The sequence below is a fragment of the Bacillus rossius genome, chromosome 12 (assembly GCF_032445375.1).
Source record: "Bacillus rossius redtenbacheri isolate Brsri chromosome 12, Brsri_v3, whole genome shotgun sequence".
NCBI lineage: Eukaryota > Metazoa > Arthropoda > Insecta > Phasmatodea > Bacillidae > Bacillus > Bacillus rossius.
The window spans coordinates 3,338,891-3,356,968 of NC_086339.1; the positions used below are offsets into that span (position 1 = coordinate 3,338,891).

The following is an 18,078-nucleotide window of genomic DNA, read 5'->3' on the forward strand; positions in this document are numbered from 1 at the left end:
GTATGTCTGTAGAAGAAAACTACAAAAATCCCAAAAGACAAAAACACAAATTAAGCAAAAAATTGCCGTCAGCACCAGCAACTGATCCGAGCCGCGCCCGCGAGTAGCGAGCTGGGTTCACACGAGAGCGAGTAGCGAGCTGGGTTCACACGGATGCGAGTAGCGCTGAGCGCCCCAGCGCCGTCGATGCACCGAAGCAGCGGGGAGAAGAGGTTAAGCGTCCACAGTTTACTAGATGCGTGAGTTCATCATCATAGTAGGACGAAACATAAAATTATATTGTCAATAGAATTCACTGGAGACTTTAAAGTCGTGCGATGAGCGCAGATCATGTTCACAGTTACGACCCGTAAATCGCTGTGTTCAAAAAATTTGAATACCAAGGAACATAACTTAAATAATTTGATAAATTTTTGTTGCTGTGGTAATACACAGTTTGTGATACGATTATGTTGGATGTGACATGCGCATCACTGGCGAGTAGATACTGAAAGACTCGCTTTATTTTTAAATGTTGCGAGACGTGAAGGGTGTTTCAAAGGCGTGGCTAATCAGAGAGCGTGGAGACTTGTGCTTGAAACGGGGCGACTCCGGGTCATCGCGATATCGCGCGGAATGCATCGTCGGGGGTCAAGCAGCGCGACCTGCAGTCTGCAGGCTGAAAGTGACTGCCTCCTTGCCCCAGTGCATCCATGACATGTCTCCAAGGGGTGGTATCCCCAGTGGTTCGGGTCAGGTAGCGAACAAGCACGGGGGGCGCGGAAGACTACCATACTGGAAAACTGCCATAATGACAGTATTCCGCCCGGCCTCTTCGAAAAAAAGGCGGAAAAGTACCATAACGGAAAACTGCCATAATTTACAAAGGACGAGACGGAATTCTGCCATTATTTTCTTATACGCTTCGTGGAAAGAGTACAGCGGTGTTTCTCTCGAAGTAGTGTATGGAACACTCGGTAGGTATGGCTGTCAACTGAGAGCTAGGATTTTTGCACATAAAAAAGGGGGTGGGTTGTCTGTAAAGTCGGTTTACGGACGATAATTTTACGTGATAACGTCATAAGAAAACATTGATGAAAAATTGCATTCTTTTTTATTTTTCAAATATTATTCCTACAGTTTTTGCAAATTTAATTTAAATAATTTGTTTAAATATAATCACGAACAATTAGTTAAAAATCCCGCCTTAACCTGTTTGATATTATACAAGATTTTCTAGCATGGTGGTTGGCCGGTTCTCGCACGCTCGGCTCAGGCGAAACGTGACAATTTTTCGTGCGTGCAGCCGGCGTTCATCGATTCAAAAGACGTTATCACGTCCAAAAAGGCACGCGTGAACAGCTGAATGTTCCCGGCGACGAGGGACTGATCCTTGACCGACTTGTGCGCAGCGGACCAGAGATAAGGCGCGAGGCGACAGACACCCGGCAGCGGCGCGGCCGTTAGAAGAGGCGCGCGCGCTCGACCGGCGGCTGTGCATCTGCTTCCTGCTCCCGCCGCAGCATGGCGCCACCGGCGGCGCTGACGGTGCTGCTCCTGGCGGCGGTGACGGCAATCGGCGACTCCACCTGCCCGGACCGCGAGGCGCTGGGCGGCTTCGACAGCTCTGCGGTGAGAAGCGACGCCGGCCACGTCTGGGCAGAGACGGGGGAGACTGAGACATAGTTTTTTTGACGTGACAACGTCTAATAAATCTATGAACGCCAGCTGCAAGCACGAAAAAGTGTCCCGTAACGCACATTGTCCCACTACGATGTGTTCCGTTACGCTCATTGTACGCTTGCGCCGCATCTATCTCTCTTCCACTCGATTGGAACAACCATCGATTTGACTTTTCTATCATGTTTTCGTCGTTTGAATTATTAATATTATGTATGTAATTTAACGATCGTCCACCGATTTTCAGCACAATCGGTACGGTTATTTAAAAGTAATGTTGAATTTTCAAATACGTTTTTGTACGAACAATGATGTTTTACAGTTACACATAATAATTCAAATTACACCCGGTATCCTTTGCACAATGTTTTAAAAAATATTGTAATACTTTATAAATAAGTTTGGTGTATTTGGGATGCGTATTTGTTATGAAATCGTATTATAAAAATGAAATAATATTATTCCCCTACGGTGCTGCCATCTACGGTGACGGCCGCGAACCGAACGAATCGCGCAATCTATCCGCTTCCGCGGCAACCAGGCACTCGTTATTACATATTTTCCTTTGTTTATCGCGAGGGGCGTTATTATTAATGAATTATAAATAAAATTTCGTGCCCGGGGCCACAATTGCATATCATTTTGAGCACTGGAAGACATAAAAACGTAAAATATATTCGACGAATTTTAATCTGTGGTTTTCATTGCTTATTACAATAACAATTTCTGCAATAAAGGTTAATTATTCTGTCATTTTAAAAATCTGATTACTAGTATAATTTCAAGTATTTATTATTTTATTATTAAAATAAAAATTATTCAATTTTATTCATAAAAGAATGCAATCATTTCATCAATGTTTTGTTATGACGTTGTCACGTTAAACTATCGTCCGTAAACCGACTTTACAGACAACCATTTTTTTTTTTTTTTTTTTAAGATAGATCTGGGTTCATCCGCTAGACAGTGACTTTCATATTGATTATTAGAAGTTATGCAGTTATGCAGTTAGAAGTTATCAAGCACAATAAACAGTGAAAATAATTTCACTTAATTTTTGTAGCCACGTATTTTTCGCTGCAGCGTACCAGAAATTTTGCATCTTCTTCTAATTTATTACAAAACAGCATTGAAATAAAATTTTAATGATATAATTATAAAACTGTTTTTGTCAAAAATAGTTTAATCAAATATGGCGTCTTTTAGTTACTAATTCTTATACGTAATAATTGAATTTAAATTACATTATCTTGATGAAACACAACTATGAAATGTATTTCCAAAAGTCACATTCCTAGTTTTCCTTTAAAAAATACGTTTCAGATACATTTGAGAAAATAGTAATTACGTTATAAAGCTGTGTCAATAACTTTTGTGCTCTGTGGTTTATGTATGACGACAGAGCTTACCGAAACAAGGTCAGCGCTAATGGCAGATATCATGCATTGGAAAGAGAAAGTAAATGTTCATTAAAATGCACACTACAATCTATGGATGAATCACGCAATAGCTTCTGCTAATGCAAACCGTCGTTGATATCTATATTTAAGTACCAGCATCTTACTTCTTGATGCGCAGCCTTGATTGTTAAGAGACGGCATTGTTGTGTAACTTTAAGCTACTTTCTCGCGTCTTGCTTATTTTTGGAAAACTATATAATTTTCATGCTTAACTATTATTTCTGGCCACATAAATCCTTCCACAAGATTTAATATAAATCTTAGACAACGTTTAGGCGGAAAAAGTAACATAGAAACAAGTTTACTTCTTTATATAGTAATCCCTGTATATTTTATTGGACTTGATTTGACATTACAAAATTAAAACTTACTTCATTTACAATCAATAAGCCTTGAACTAAAGTTATTAAAACCATACATCTATTTTATACCAAAATTTTAGGTTTATATTTTTTATTATGTGAGAATTATTCTAATGAAGATGTTATGGTTATTATCATAAGTACGGGATTAAGTTTAGATTCACACAATCGATGATTAGACATTTTCATAAATTTCTTTGACTTTTTAAGGTTTCCTACGTATTCTATTATAAAAAATATTGCGATTTAGCAACTGTTTCCAGTTTTTATCACAGTTAATCTACGCCCAAAAATTGTATTTTGTAACTATAAAAAAAACACGCATTAAGGACGCAAACTTCGGTATTATGTTTTTCATTTGTTCTCCTTTGATCCTTTAATTAACCATCAGGCAAGTACCAAAGGTTTGAGGGGGGGGGGGGGGACTGGTTTAAGAATATATAATACTGGAAATGTAATTTGAAATAACGATCAATGTTAATCGAAATGCATTTCTGTATAGACTGATCAAATGTTTATGTTTATTGTATCTGGATGAAACTTAAACTTCAGTCGCTTATTTTTATCCGATAATCCTAATTACGTAATTTGTTGACATGCCAAGGGATCAGTTATGGTGATAACCTCAGTTGTGTGGGTTTTTAAAGGTCGTGTTCATTAAACCTCGTTTTTCTTCGCATCACGTTGCTGAACAGCACGTAAATCCCGTATGATTTCAAAAACAACCAAACACATGTGATAATGTTGACGTCAGTAGTATGTATTGTCCGGTCCGGCAGCAGGGATTTGGATGTGCAGGCAAAGAGCCGACCGCCATCTTTGATTGTGACGTCACGGTCGCCCTCTTGGTGTCAACATTTCCTCAAGTCCTTAAAAACTACTCAAAATTACTCAAACAGTCTCAATATGTCCAAATTTTGAGTTAAAACTTCCCGTTTTAAGGAGAAACTATTTGTAGTAGTTGGATACTATAAACAACAAGGCAATCCATTCAATTATATGCTTTGCTCAAACAGAGTCCAAAAATTTAATATTAAAATAAATAAAAAAAAACTCGTTTTAAAAAGGTTGATACCAATATGGAGTCTTTCTGTTACATCTTCTTAGAAGTAAAAAGTTCTGTATAATCAAGTGATACACAAAATTAATTACAAAAAGAAAATGTATTTTCAAAATTCTCATTCCAAATTTTCCTTTACAAAATACGTTTCAAATACAATTTGAAAAGATTTCAGAACGTTATAAAGTTGTGTGTAAACCAAATGTGCTCTGTTTCCGTATACTTGGCAACAGGGCACACCGAAACAATGGCAGATTTCTTACGTTCGAAAGAGAGAGTGAATGGTCATTGGAACACACATTGCAAACCAAGGATGGGACACGTGTGGTATGTGGTTTGACCCGTGTGTTGCAGTTCCTGGGCCGGTGGTACGTGGTGAAGCAGACCACCATCAACAGCAACGCCAGCATCGAGTGCCTCAGCATACTGGTGAAGCCCGCCGGCGAACTTCCCGGCAGGCTGGCCACCCACACGCGCTTCGTCGACCGCGCGTGAGTCCCCCAGGCCCGCCAACTGCCGCCGTAGAGTACTGATCACGTAGACATGCGCCTGTCCTCAGAGTAACTGTCGAGTGCCTCAGCATACTGAAGCCTGCCGGCGAACTTCCCGGCAGGCTGGCCACCCACACGCGCTTCGTCGACCACGCGTGAGTCCCCCAGGCCCGCCAACTGCCGCCGTAGAGTAGTGATCACGTAGACATGCGCCTGTCCTCAGAGTAACTGTCAAGTGACTCAGCATACTGAAGCCTGCCGGCGAACTTCCCGGCAGGCTGGCCACCCACACGCGCTTCGTCGACCACGCGTGAGTTCCCCAGGCCCGCCAACTGCCGCCATAGAATAGTGTTCACGTAGACATGTGCCTGTCCTCAGAGTAACTGTCATCGGCGGATGTAAACCATGTAATTTTGCATTGTTTTCAAACAGAGACACAGTTTGTTGAAGTAATTTAATTCAAAGTTGTATTGAAATCATGACTTACTAAGGTATTAATAAATCGTTTAAACAATCAGAGGCAGGGGCATACGCTAGATGGTGGATTTATCCAACCCCCCCCCCCCCCTCCTTTTATCAAACATCTTTAAAAAAAACTCTCATTCTCACCAAAAAAAGGAATGAATTTAAAAGCAAATAGCAGGCAAAGTGGTTCTGTCCGTTGTTCTGAGATTTCGAAAAACTCTTTGTTTCTTTAATCATTCGTTGTAAAGTCTGTAAATTCACGGTGGTTTCTAAGAGTGTATGTGGTACGCACAGATCACGTTTACAGAAGTTATGGCCACATTAAGGGGTATATGGCCCCGATATTTTGGATTATTCTATATTTTTGTTATAATTATAATTTTTAACAATTTATCCCAAACTTTGACATGTCAAAAAGACCCTTCTATACCCCTTGTTGCAACCACGTGTTTGCTTACAGGCCCTAGTCCGTAAACGCCACTACCATGATAGTCACACCAGTTCACAAGTTTTGACGTCCACAAGTTGCCAAAGTTAAGTCTTATTCCATGTCAAAAAAAAATCAAATTTTATCACGGAAGCTTTAGTGCAAGTGGTACCAAAATATTTGAAATAACAGAAATGGCGAGTCCTAAAACCCCTTGACTTTTACAGTATTTAGATATATTTTGTTTTAACTGCGGAGTTTGAAAACTGGTACATAAAACAATAGGAAGGGGGCTCGTTAATGTTATCTGCCCTTGGGCTCTGGGTTTTTCCCGGCAGGCCTGTTTCACGCGGACCCTGTCGGAAACAGAAACAGTATGGAAATTCCCATCAAATAAATTTAATTCCAGAAACCATGCTCCCTTGCAGTTAATTCTTGTGTTAAGAAGCACAGTTATATGCCAATTGGATTGATAGGTTGACAGGCTGGTCTGTTCTTTTGGCATGGTTACAGTCACGTGGCCACTCATGTCACCCTCGGCGTACTCTTCAAGGAAGACAACTCCTCCACCAATGGGAAGTACCTCTACTCTCGAAGAATGTCTGCCACAGGTGAGACTAACCGCAAAAACAAACAAAAAAAATTGGTTGTCTGTAAAGTCGGTTTACGGACGATAGTTTAACGTGACAACGTCTTAACAAAACATTGATGAAATGATTGCATACTTTTATGAATAAAATTGAATCATTTTTATTGAATTATCACTATTTTGTATGGATACAAAAAAGGAGTGAAATGAAATCTACAATTTAATTGATAAATTTACTTTAATTTGCACTCATTAATTCAAATATTTATATTACTTTAACGAAGAGATTATTTTAACTATAACTTTTATACATGTTTGCTATTTAACTTCTTCCAATCTGTGTTATTCTGTTAAGGATAGGACGATGATAGGAAAAATAGGAAACGAATGGGAGTGTTTCAAGTTTAATGTGCCTCGAAAAAGTCGAGTCGATGGTTGTTCCAATCGAGTGGAAGAGAGATAGATGCGGCGCAAGCGTACAATGAGCGTAACGGGACACAGCGTAACGGGACAATATGCGTAACGGGACACTTTTTCGTGCGTGCAGCCGGTGTTCATCGATTTATTAGACGTTATCACGTCAAAAATACAATTTACTACCAAGGCGCATGTCATTAATCAAGAGACAGCTAATTTTTACGGCTATTGTCGATTACGTGTTTGATTCCTTATAACTATTTTGATGTTCTACTTCAAACAATCAGGATTGTTTTAGAAATTTTTTTACCAAAATTACATTTTTTTAATCCGTCCATAGTGATTTAATGTTAGAGAATATTATATATATTTATATACATAGTTACGATCAAACCTGACTCACGGACTCTATAACGCCAAAGAGATATGTACACCTTGGAGACTGGCGTATCATGAAGCACAAATATTATCTTGCTCCACAATCATCCAGACAGGTCTGGCAACTTCCCACCCTTTGTCTCGGCGTGTCTCGTCGGCTCAGTGAAGCTCGCGGCGGCCTGTGAACTAACGGCGCTAGTAGTATGTGTCCCCTTCATTAACATTGTGTTAAACGGGAGTTTAGTATGAAAGAAGATATATTTGAGAAAAAATATGTTTCGTTTTAAACGTCGGGTGAAATATAGGGTTTTTAATTTATTTTGAAGCTTTTTAAAGTTTGAATACATATTAATAACTTGAATTAGCGGCGTGGTGAAGTGGTAAAATGTATGGGCTGATAATATGAGGACTGGGGTTCGGTAGGTACCTGCTAGGGTTTTTTTTTTTTTTTTTACATTTTAATTTTAATATTTCTCGCAAATTTTAATTATTAATTACATAAATTAAATATAATCAAACACAGTTAAATTACATAATCAGGTAAGATTCTGAATAAAATAAACATTTACAAAACTTCTAGCACGTAATTATCTTCTCTGCTATTTATTTTTAATCAGAAGAAACACTACATTGTTCCATTTTAAAATAAAATAATACGTATAATACGTTTTTAACTGTTTGAATGAATTTAATTTATTTAATCAAAAGACGTAAAAATAAGCCATTAGAGAAATTTAACTTCAATGCCTATACCTTGGTGTTGACTGTTGGGTAAGCCATTTTCCTGCACATCATCGGCGAGTTAAGTGTTAATTTCGCATAGTAAGTAAATATTCAATTTATCACTGAAAATCAATTTAAATAACTAACTCTATCTTTTAGAATTAAAAATAGTTCTTTAGCATCAAATAAAGGCACGATTTTTATTACTACATTACAAATATTCAACAAAAATTACGTAAGAAAAAGTTCAATTTAAATATTTTATGCAAACTGTTGAAAGCTTTTGTTCTTTAGCCAGTTCATCAATATCACTGCAACGTGTATATTTAATTTAAGTCATCAATTTTTCAACGGGTGCCTTTAGGCACCTTCTAACTCCTTGATAAATAATATATTCTTAAGTTTTGTTTATTTGCGCTGGATTGGCATTTTTTTGTCAAGCTCCGATCAGAAACAGCGAAGAAGAAACAACCTGATTGTTGACACGCTTGCTGTCGTGATAGTTGCAGTAAGCTTACTGTCGTGATAGTTGCAATAGCTCGCTAACCATTGTGCTGCAGCAACTGTCTTGAAACTAGGTCATATGCTTGTTCTCTATGATAGACCCTCCTTTTTTTTCCATCTGTTTAAAACTACGCTTCAACTGTGTTCATTTCAGAGAGCGACAAGAAATACTACATTCTCGGCACGGACTACACCAACTATGCGGTCACGTGGTACTGCTTCCCTTCAGCAGTGACTGGACAAGTCGAAGGTAACTGTAACTTATTTGTCTTCATCTACAGGCTTCACTAGGCCACGAGCTATTTTAACACAAGTCGGAGTTCTGTTTAAATCGTCAGCTCAGATAGGACATGTAGGCCTACTTGCAAAGTTAAACTTTTTTTTTTTAATTTTGCTTATAGTTTCCTTACCTTAATCTTAAAGCCTCACTTGATTTCAACATTGAAGATTTTTTTTTCCTTTATTGCTAACCCCGGAAAAATCACTGGTAACAAAAATCGAAAAAAAACCTATATTGTCTCTATAATGAAGTTTCTTATGAAGCCTCGTATATTTCTAGGAATTAATATAAACTTCTGTAAGTTGTATTTTATTAATTAAATTGTGCATATAGGGAAACACTACGGTGATTGCAGAAGTAGTTACAGTATTTTATTTGTCAGTGCAAAAGTTCACTTCGTTTTATAAGTGTTTCTTAAATAATACGTTTTCTCTTGGCATTTATATTGTATAGTTATAATGTTTATGTTTTATGTTTTGTCTTTGACGGGAGGTTCGAAAGTTGGGTACCTAACTAAAAACGACTGTTAGTTGATAATGAACTTTTTTTCTGCGACATATAGAATAGTTAGTTAGTTGGTATAAAAAGCAGGACAAATTTTGTACGGATATTGATATCAGTTCTTTCACTGATCATAGGGAAGTTAGGCAAGGATGTTAAGACAGTATTTATCGTACTCATTTTGTCTTACATATGTATTTTGATGGTAAGACATCTGTTTGCCAATATAAATTTTTGGACAGTAAACACATGAAGAAGAAGAATAAATTACACAGATGGTGATATAAATTTTTTCAAATAAATATTAAATTTAATTATTAGTTGAAATCCTAAGTCTTTAGGTATTAAGAATCACATACAAACTATTACTTAACAACAGAGGTCCTTATGAAAATTAAAATTCTCATGCATATAATATAATGAAGTCTGCAGGTATTCAAGAGACCCCTTTTAAATACTAAATATAACTAAAAAATTGGTTTCTGTAAAGTCGGTTTACGGACGATAGTTTAACGTGACGTCATAACAAAACATTGATGAAATGATTGATCCAGAAGAAAATGAAATATATTCGGCCTGAGACTAAACCGAAATAGGTTTTTGCAACCAAACCATTTAGGCATTAAAAATATTATATCTTCGAGGAAGAAATTTTTTAAAATTTTTCTATATTTTGTATTATAAAATCTACCTCTGCATACTTTTATGAATAAAATTGAATCATTTTTATTGAATTATCACTATTTTTTATGGACACAAAGAAGGAGTGAAATGAAATCTACAATTTAATTAATAAATTTACTTTTATTTGCATTCATTAATTCAAATATATTTATTACTTTTGAAATGTTGCGTGCGCCGTATTTATTTTTACAAGTACAAAAAAAATTCACAGCTTCCGAGATCCGAACCGACACTCTGTAGATTGAAAGTCATCCACGCTAACCACACGGCCACGAGACCACATTGAGAATATCAGTTTCAGATGGTATAAATTAAGCTACACATCCGTAGTGGGACATCCGTAATGGGACATCCGTAGTGGGACAATTTTTCGTGCGTGCAGCCAGCGTTCATCGATTTATTAGCCGTTGTCACGTCAAAAATACCAAAATATTTTACAGGTATATATTCAGTGACAATATTTTAATCATTTTGTTTAACTAGGGAGTAATTCAGGTATGTCAATTCTGAACTTATATATAAATGGTGTCTGGAAAATGTACGTATATGTAGTGTGATTCTTCCTGATGTGCGAAACCATAAGACACTTGTAGTTCAGCGGCGGCGAGGGCGGAGACCCCTGTCTTGCACGTCTCTCCAGGGACTCGCTCCGGGCCGACGAACGCCGAAGGCGAGAACCGACCAGAACAATCTTTCATAGTCTGGCTCGGCACCCCCCTATCCCCCCCCCCCCCCCCAACAAAAGAGTGATGTCGTGCTGTTCACGTGCCACGACGCGGAAGCCAAGTCGGAGATGATTACCCATTAAAACAAAACTGTGCAGGTAACATTACAAGCATAGACGTAAGGTGGTTGGTCCGCCAACTGGGACTAACTAAAGGAAGAAAGTTACTCCTGTGACAACCTCAAAGCGTCCACGTAGCGACCATTGGCAACTGGTTCTCTGAACCAATCCTAGGATCGGACACGTGACTCCAATATTCTACTGTAAGTCGCATAGGCCTGCTGAGTTCCCACTGCTGGCACTCACTCATGTGAGACGACTGTGAGAGTGCGATGAGGGAGGGAGCGGCGGGGCGCTGCTTGCAGAGATCCTGACGCTGCTGTCCCGCCGGCCGGGGCTGGACCCGGGGCTCGAGGCGCGCCTGCCCGAGGGCGACTACACGGCCGTGGCGCACGACGGCTGCGGCGGGCCTGGGGCTTCCCCCGAGGGCGCCTGAGCTGCCCCCTCGCCGGCGCCTGCACTTGCCCGCACTCCTCAGACCCTCTTCCCGTTCCCTCGTCCTCCTGGTTACCGGCTCACGCCTTTCCCGCTCACCCGTCACCCTTCCTCTTCTCCTAGCTTTCTTCCCCCCTCTGCATCAGCCTCACCATTCCCCCCTCTCTCCCTCACCCGCTTCCCGTTCCCTCGTCCTCCTGGTTACCGGCTCACGCCTTTCCCGCTCACCCGTCACCCTTCCTCTTCTCCTAGCTTTCTTCCCCCCTCTGCATCAGCCTCACCATTCCCCCCTCTCTCCCTCACCCGCTTCCCGTTCCCTCGTCCTCCTGGTTACCGGCTCACGCCTTTCCCGCTCACCCGTCACCCTTCCTCTTCTCCTAGCTTTCTTCCCCCCTCTGCATCAGCCACACCATTCCCCCCTCTCTCCCTCACCCGCTTCCCGTTCCCTCGTCCTCCTGGTTACCGGCTCACGCCTTTCCCGCTCACCCGTCACCCTTCCTCTTCTCCTAGCTTTCTTCCCCCCTCTGCATCAGCCTCACCATTCCCCCCTCTCTCCCTCACCCGCTTCCCGTTCCCTCGTCCTCCTGGTTACCGGCTCACGCCTTTCCCGCTCACCCGTCACCCTTCCTCTTCTCCTAGCTTTCTTTCCCCCTCTCTCACTCACCCACTTCCCGTTCCCTCGTCCTCCTGGTTACCGGCTCACGCCTTTCCCGCTCACCCGTCACCCTTCCTCTTCTCCTAGCTTTCTTCCCCCCTCTGCATCAGCCACACCATTCCCCCCTCTCTCCCTCACACGCTTACCGTTCCCTCGTCCTCCTGGTTACCGGCTCACGCCTTTCCCGCTCACCCGTCACCCTTCCTCTTCTCCTAGCTTTCTTCCCCCTCTACATCAGCCTCACCATTCCCCCCTCTCTTCCTCACCCGCTTCCCGTTCCCTCGTCCTCCTGGTTACCGGCTCACGCCTTTCCCGCTCACCCGTCACCCTTCCTCTTCTCCTAGCTTTCTTCCCCCCTCTCTCACTCACCCACTTCCCGTTCCCTCGTCCTCCTGGTTACCGGCTCACGCCTTTCCCGCTCACCCGTCACCCTTCCTCTTCTCCTAGCTTTCTTTCCCCCTCTCTCACTCACCCACTTCCCGTTCCCTCGTCCTCCTGGTTACCTGCTCACGCCTTGCCCTCTCACCCGTCACCCTTCCTCTTCTCCTAGCTTTCTTCCCCCCTCTGCTTCAACCTCACCATTCCCCCCTCTCTCACTCACCCACTTCCCGTTCCCTCGTCCTCCTGGTTACCTGCTCACGCCTTGCCCTCTCACCCGTCACCCTTCCTCTTCTCCTAGCTTTCTTCCCCCCTCTGCTTCAACCTCACCATTCCCCCCTCTCTCCCTCACCCGCTTCCCGTTCCCTCGTCCTCCTGGTTACCGGCTCACGCCTTTCCCGCTCACCCGTCACCCTTCCTCTTCTCCTAGCTTTCTTTCCCCCTCTCTCACTCACCCACTTCCCGTTCCCTCGTCCTCCTGGTTACCTGCTCACGCCTTTCCCGCTCACCCGTCACCCTTCCTCTTCTCCTAGCTTTCTTCCCCCCTCTGCATCAGCCTCACCATTCCCCCCTCTCTCCCTCACCCGCTTCCCGTTCCCTCGTCCTCCTGGTTACCGGCTCACGCCTTTCCCGCTCACCCGTCACCCTTCCTCTTCTCCTAGCTTTCTTTCCCCCTCTCTCACTCACCCACTTCCCGTTCCCTCGTCCTCCTGGTTACCTGCTCACGCCTTGCCCTCTCACCCGTCACCCTTCCTCTTCTCCTAGCTTTCTTCCCCCCTCTGCTTCAACCTCACCATTCCCCCCTCTCTCACTCACCCACTTCCCGTTCCCTCGTCCTCCTGGTTACCTGCTCACGCCTTTCCCTCTCACCCGTCACCCTTCCTCTTCTCCTAGCTTTCTTCCCCTATTCACCTTACACTTTTCTCTTCACTGTTCAATCTTCGGCCACCTCCCTTTCTATTCCCCGAGCTATTTTCCCCCTCTATGGGCGTACATCAGCCTCTCCCTTATCCCAGACCCCGTGTCACTATATATATATATATATATATATATATATATATATATATATATATGTATATATATATGTATATATATATGTATGTATGTATATATAATCCAGTTCATGTGGCTACAACATCTACCAAGTTCCACTTAAATAAAACTAAAACATATGGTAATGATAAATATATATAATTTAATTGTCTATAAATAAAGCCAAAATAAAATACAAATATTATAACAAATTAATAACTATAAAACCATGCTACAAAAGTAAAGATAGTGTTTGAATAAGTAAATGCTTTTATTTTCCTTTAATTTCAACTTATTAATAAATATGAAACTGTCATGTAATCCAATAACTTTTTTAAAAAATTCTCTGTTCTGTTATGTTTTAATCAGCAAAAACTAGCTGGAAACCAGTTAAGTTGGCAACACTGCTGTGCTTGCACGCGTACACCCCAGTGTGACGGTCGGAAGAGCCATGTCCAATATTACGGGCGTGTTGTTTTCATAACAGAGTAAACAGCAAACAAAAGCTTTCTCTCTCCCCCTCACACACTCAGACTCAGGTACGCCTAAAGACACGCAGTAGCGCATACCTGCGAGATGTTATCGCATGTGCAACGTTATATAATGATAATCTTTAAGACCACGTCTAGAATGTTATACCGCCATGATGCTAATTTACATCTGGTGATGCATCCAAAGACTGCACACCACTACAGAAGGTAGGCGTAGGTACTTCAGTAAAGAACCGCGGAAGATCTTTCATGTAGAGTTGCCCGATTCCATTACACATTTATTAGTAGAGGTTATACAGTATAAGGCTTTTGCTGCTGTAACAAAGATTGCACTATATTAAATAAACATCAATATTCTTTAACTCTAATTATAAGAATTGTTAATAATAGGTAGGCATTTCAATATTCAATAAATTGTTTGTTATTGATAAAATGTTATTAATAAAGTTATGCACTTAAAACTGTTTATAGCTGAATAGTCATATTATCTTTGTCGGACTTAGATATTTAAAAACAAATTAATAGTTATGTTTTTTCATGGAGTTGCATCTGAGCAAGTGCTTAATAAATTATTAATAAATATCTCTACGACAATCTGTCTCTTCATGAAGAAAGCGCTCAGTTGTTACGACTGAAAACCTTTGATGCCATATAATCTATGTCTTGAAAAATGTGGCAGCGGATTTTCTTTCTTTCTTTTCTTTTTTTCCCCCCAAAATAATAAAAATCACAAGGATACGAAAGCTCCTGCTTCTTTCGAACTGTGAGATAGGCAGAATGCGAAGCATACCTTCTGTTTTGGATGCCTACATACAAGCATTCACTTTATCAAGTCGTGAAATATCACTATCTGTCGCTTTCTTTATAAACTCCATGGTACCAAGAATATTCCTGATCGTTACTGCATGCAATGTAACGACAGGAAAAATGCCATGCACATTTCCTTTCAGGTTAGACAAACGTTTGATTAAATGTTTGTTTAAAATTGTAACCTTTAATATAATGGTGTCTGAAGTGATTTCAATTGTATTTATACCTTAAAGTAAACAATAAAACATTTACACACATGCATCACCTGGGACCCTCTCGCACCGTAAGCCGGTGTGCGTCCTACTACACTACGCAGGTTGGCAACCTTTGAGCCACCAGATCCGACAAATATGACAATTCTCACAATTCATAAATAAAGACTTAACCATAGCTGACCACATAGTTGTCTGTATATGGAATTTGAAGCTTCTGCAAAATTAGTTATTTTTGAGTTTATGAACACAAATGTGTGACATGTAATTTTACAACACACCAAGGAAGGGTTAGCGCTAGCATGACAGAACACCCCTTAAAATAAAATAGTGCCAAGAGCGCACTGCATTTCCAACCTTCTTCGATGTTACTTTTGTATGGTGTTGAACTGCATGAGTGCCAGCAGGTAGGTGAAGACGTACCCGACCATCGAGGACAGTGTAGGGAGCTGGAGGTCGAAGAACCCTCCAGCGGTGAAGAGCATGTCTTCCTCCCCAACCTGCTGGTACAGAGCTCTGAGCAGGCGGAGGGACTCCCCGTCCAGCCCGGGATCCAAGAGCAGCTCCAGCAAGGTTACCTTCGTGCTCTTCAGCTCCTCGGACACCAGGTCGCACGCGCAGATGGGGGCGACAGCGTTCGCCAAGTACAGCACGGCCCACAGCAGCAGGTTGACCAGCGAAAACATCCCGTCGCTGACGTCGCTGAACTGCGATGGTCTGAACTTGAGCTCCAGCACATAGTGCAAGCACATCGTGGTGTTCGTGAAAGAAACTAGGATGCATGCCAACGTGCGCACTCCGCACGCCGAGTTTATGCACGACGTGATTAGCTTCAGCTTGCGATAAAGCTGCGGCATCGGAGTCAGGATCGCGGTTGGTCACCCAGGCTCCAGCAGTACACCTGGGGGGATCGTGTTAGAACCACCGGTAGTGACCCTTGGGCAACGTCTCGCACCGGAGTCTCCGTTCGCGCCCGCTACTCTGGTGGTCCTCACCGAGCCACGGCAGAGTCCATGTAGCCTGTTGTTGAAGATGTTCAGCTGCTGACGCACCAGCAGGACGAGGCTGACGTAGTTGGCCGTCCCTGTGAAGATGATCAGGTCCCTGAAGTTGAGGAAGTGCATCTCCACGGACGACAGGCCCAGGACGCTGTCGCTGCCGCGGAAAGAGAAGCTGACGGCCAACGCCACGACGGTGAACACCAGCGCCAGGACGCCCGCGGAGCGTCTGGACCACATCTTGTAGCTCTCGGTCGGGCGCGCCACCAGCACCTGGTCCACCTCCACGAAGGTCTGCAGCATCCTCTCCCTGGTGCGTCTGTGCATGCACGCGCCCGCCAGCCCCACGACCGCGCATGAGAACTCGGCGTTCAGGTTGACGAACGTGGACACGGAGAAGGTCTGTGTCGAGGCGTGCTGCCCGAAGTAACCGCACAGGTGCAGTGCGTGAACCGCTATAATCACTGCTATGAGGACCACGGTGTAAACGGTCGCTGGAACTGATCGCTGGAGTCTCAGATCCCTGATGCCGCTATTCTTCAATGCTGTATTTATTTGGAAAGTTTCCATCCCTGCTAGTCTGGTATACATCCGGAGGCCCTTCAGACACTCAGAAAACTCTACTATGGCTTGAGGTTCCATCATGCCTAAAAGAAAATGCACATGCCAGTAATGCGAAAAATGGTCACCCTAAAAGATTTTAAATTTAACTTCAAGTACTTAAAACTATAATCAGAAATTCGTTATTGTGTGTTACATATTCTGCTTATATTTAAATTGTGGACACTAAATTTTTTCATAGGGAAAGTGGAAAGAGCATGTTACATCTTTAATTATTATCATTTGTCTTGCTGATTTTCTAAAATCTGTAACATACGATTTCATTAATTTTATTTTTTTATAATAAATGTATTTAAGCTATCAGTAAATTCATCATATGTTTTAATTTAAGATTTCATGTCAAATATTCAGTAACTCAAACTCTGCACTACAGCTTGGCCGAACGGAACCCTTCTGAAGTTATCCATTGTGAAGGGACGTCCTACTGGGCTGCTCGCGTGGAACGTACCAGCCAGGGTGACTGACCCGTCTTACTTTCCTCCTGACCAATAGGGAAGCTGTATTTTAAGGCTAGTGTTATATTAATTTTAAAACTCTGTTCTAAACTATCATGTAAATAATATTCCTGTTTTAAGAATTCCAGGTGCCAATATAAAATGTCACAAATATAAAAAAAAATCAAGGAAGTATATAACAATAGCTTACTAATGCCGCAAAATGAGCCACTTGCAGCATTCGAAACCAGGTATTTTGGTGAAAAGTGACTGACTTGGCCATCACTTCATCTTGACATGTAAAATATTGCTTTAGTTTGATGATACTTTTATAAATTAAATAAAAAAGCATCTCTTACTAATTTATTAAATATGCATTAAATAATACACTCCAACTAACCTGGCCAAGTATTTTATTTTAGCTGAGAAAGCATTCAAATATGAAAATTGTTGCTCTATTATTTTGACAGGTAAAACAAGTTTAATGTAAAGCAGACTGTGTTTGCATTTAGTTTTATACAACTTTTTACATGAATAATTATCATGCCGATTGTTATCCTTTCGTGTTAGCTGTAATGCAATGTGATTATTCTTACTTATACATTTTTAATTAACTATATTCGATACTGGAAATGTGGTCGAGTTTTGTTGGATGATTTGAAAAACTCTGCTAAAATGTATGTTACTGGACTACACGAGTACAGGTGTAATAGTTTCCGTGGAAGATTTTAGGCTATCGCAATAACTTTGCCTGACCCATTCTGCCATGTTCGTAAATGGAATAGGCCGAATGTTTCATTCCATTAATTGGTAATTTTAGTATGCACGAACTGGGATATTGAAATAATGACTGCATAACAATAAAACGTTTTCCACCGACCACATTTCAGCTGTGTTAAAAAAAATCAGTTGATATCACTGGCCTTTGTGTGTTCGAGCAGGAGGATAACGATCCCAGTGGCACACTTCAGAACTGCATCAGAAGGGTAATGCAGAAATGTCACGTTTCAGCAGAGCCTGTCAGGAAACAAATCGCTCAAGTCTCGTGAGGAAAGAAAACAAGCTTCACACTTGGTCATGTGCCTACTGTTAATACATCTCACGTCTGGTGAGCATCATTCATGCCCAATCACTCGTCGCATCGCCTTTGCTCTCGAAACAGTGAGCCGGCGTGGATTTTTGCTGTATTCCTCCGCGCGAAAATGTGATATATATCATGTAATTTAAG

General features: G+C 41.6%; 2 protein-coding genes across 2 annotated transcripts in view; both read left to right on the top strand.

The window, feature by feature from the left end:
* Positions 1-18,078, top strand: part of LOC134537381 (uncharacterized) — an 843,397-nt gene that overhangs the window by 718,506 nt on the left and 106,813 nt on the right. The gene's annotated exons all lie outside the window — the stretch shown is intronic.
* Positions 1,240-16,724, top strand: LOC134537375 (lopap-like). Its single transcript, XM_063377733.1, has 5 exons — positions 1,240-1,611; positions 4,896-5,032; positions 6,438-6,535; positions 8,690-8,785; positions 11,090-16,724. Exons 1-5 carry the CDS (start codon positions 1,504-1,506, stop codon positions 11,218-11,220), a joined length of 570 nt encoding a protein of 189 aa, XP_063233803.1. The 5' UTR covers positions 1,240-1,503; the 3' UTR covers positions 11,221-16,724.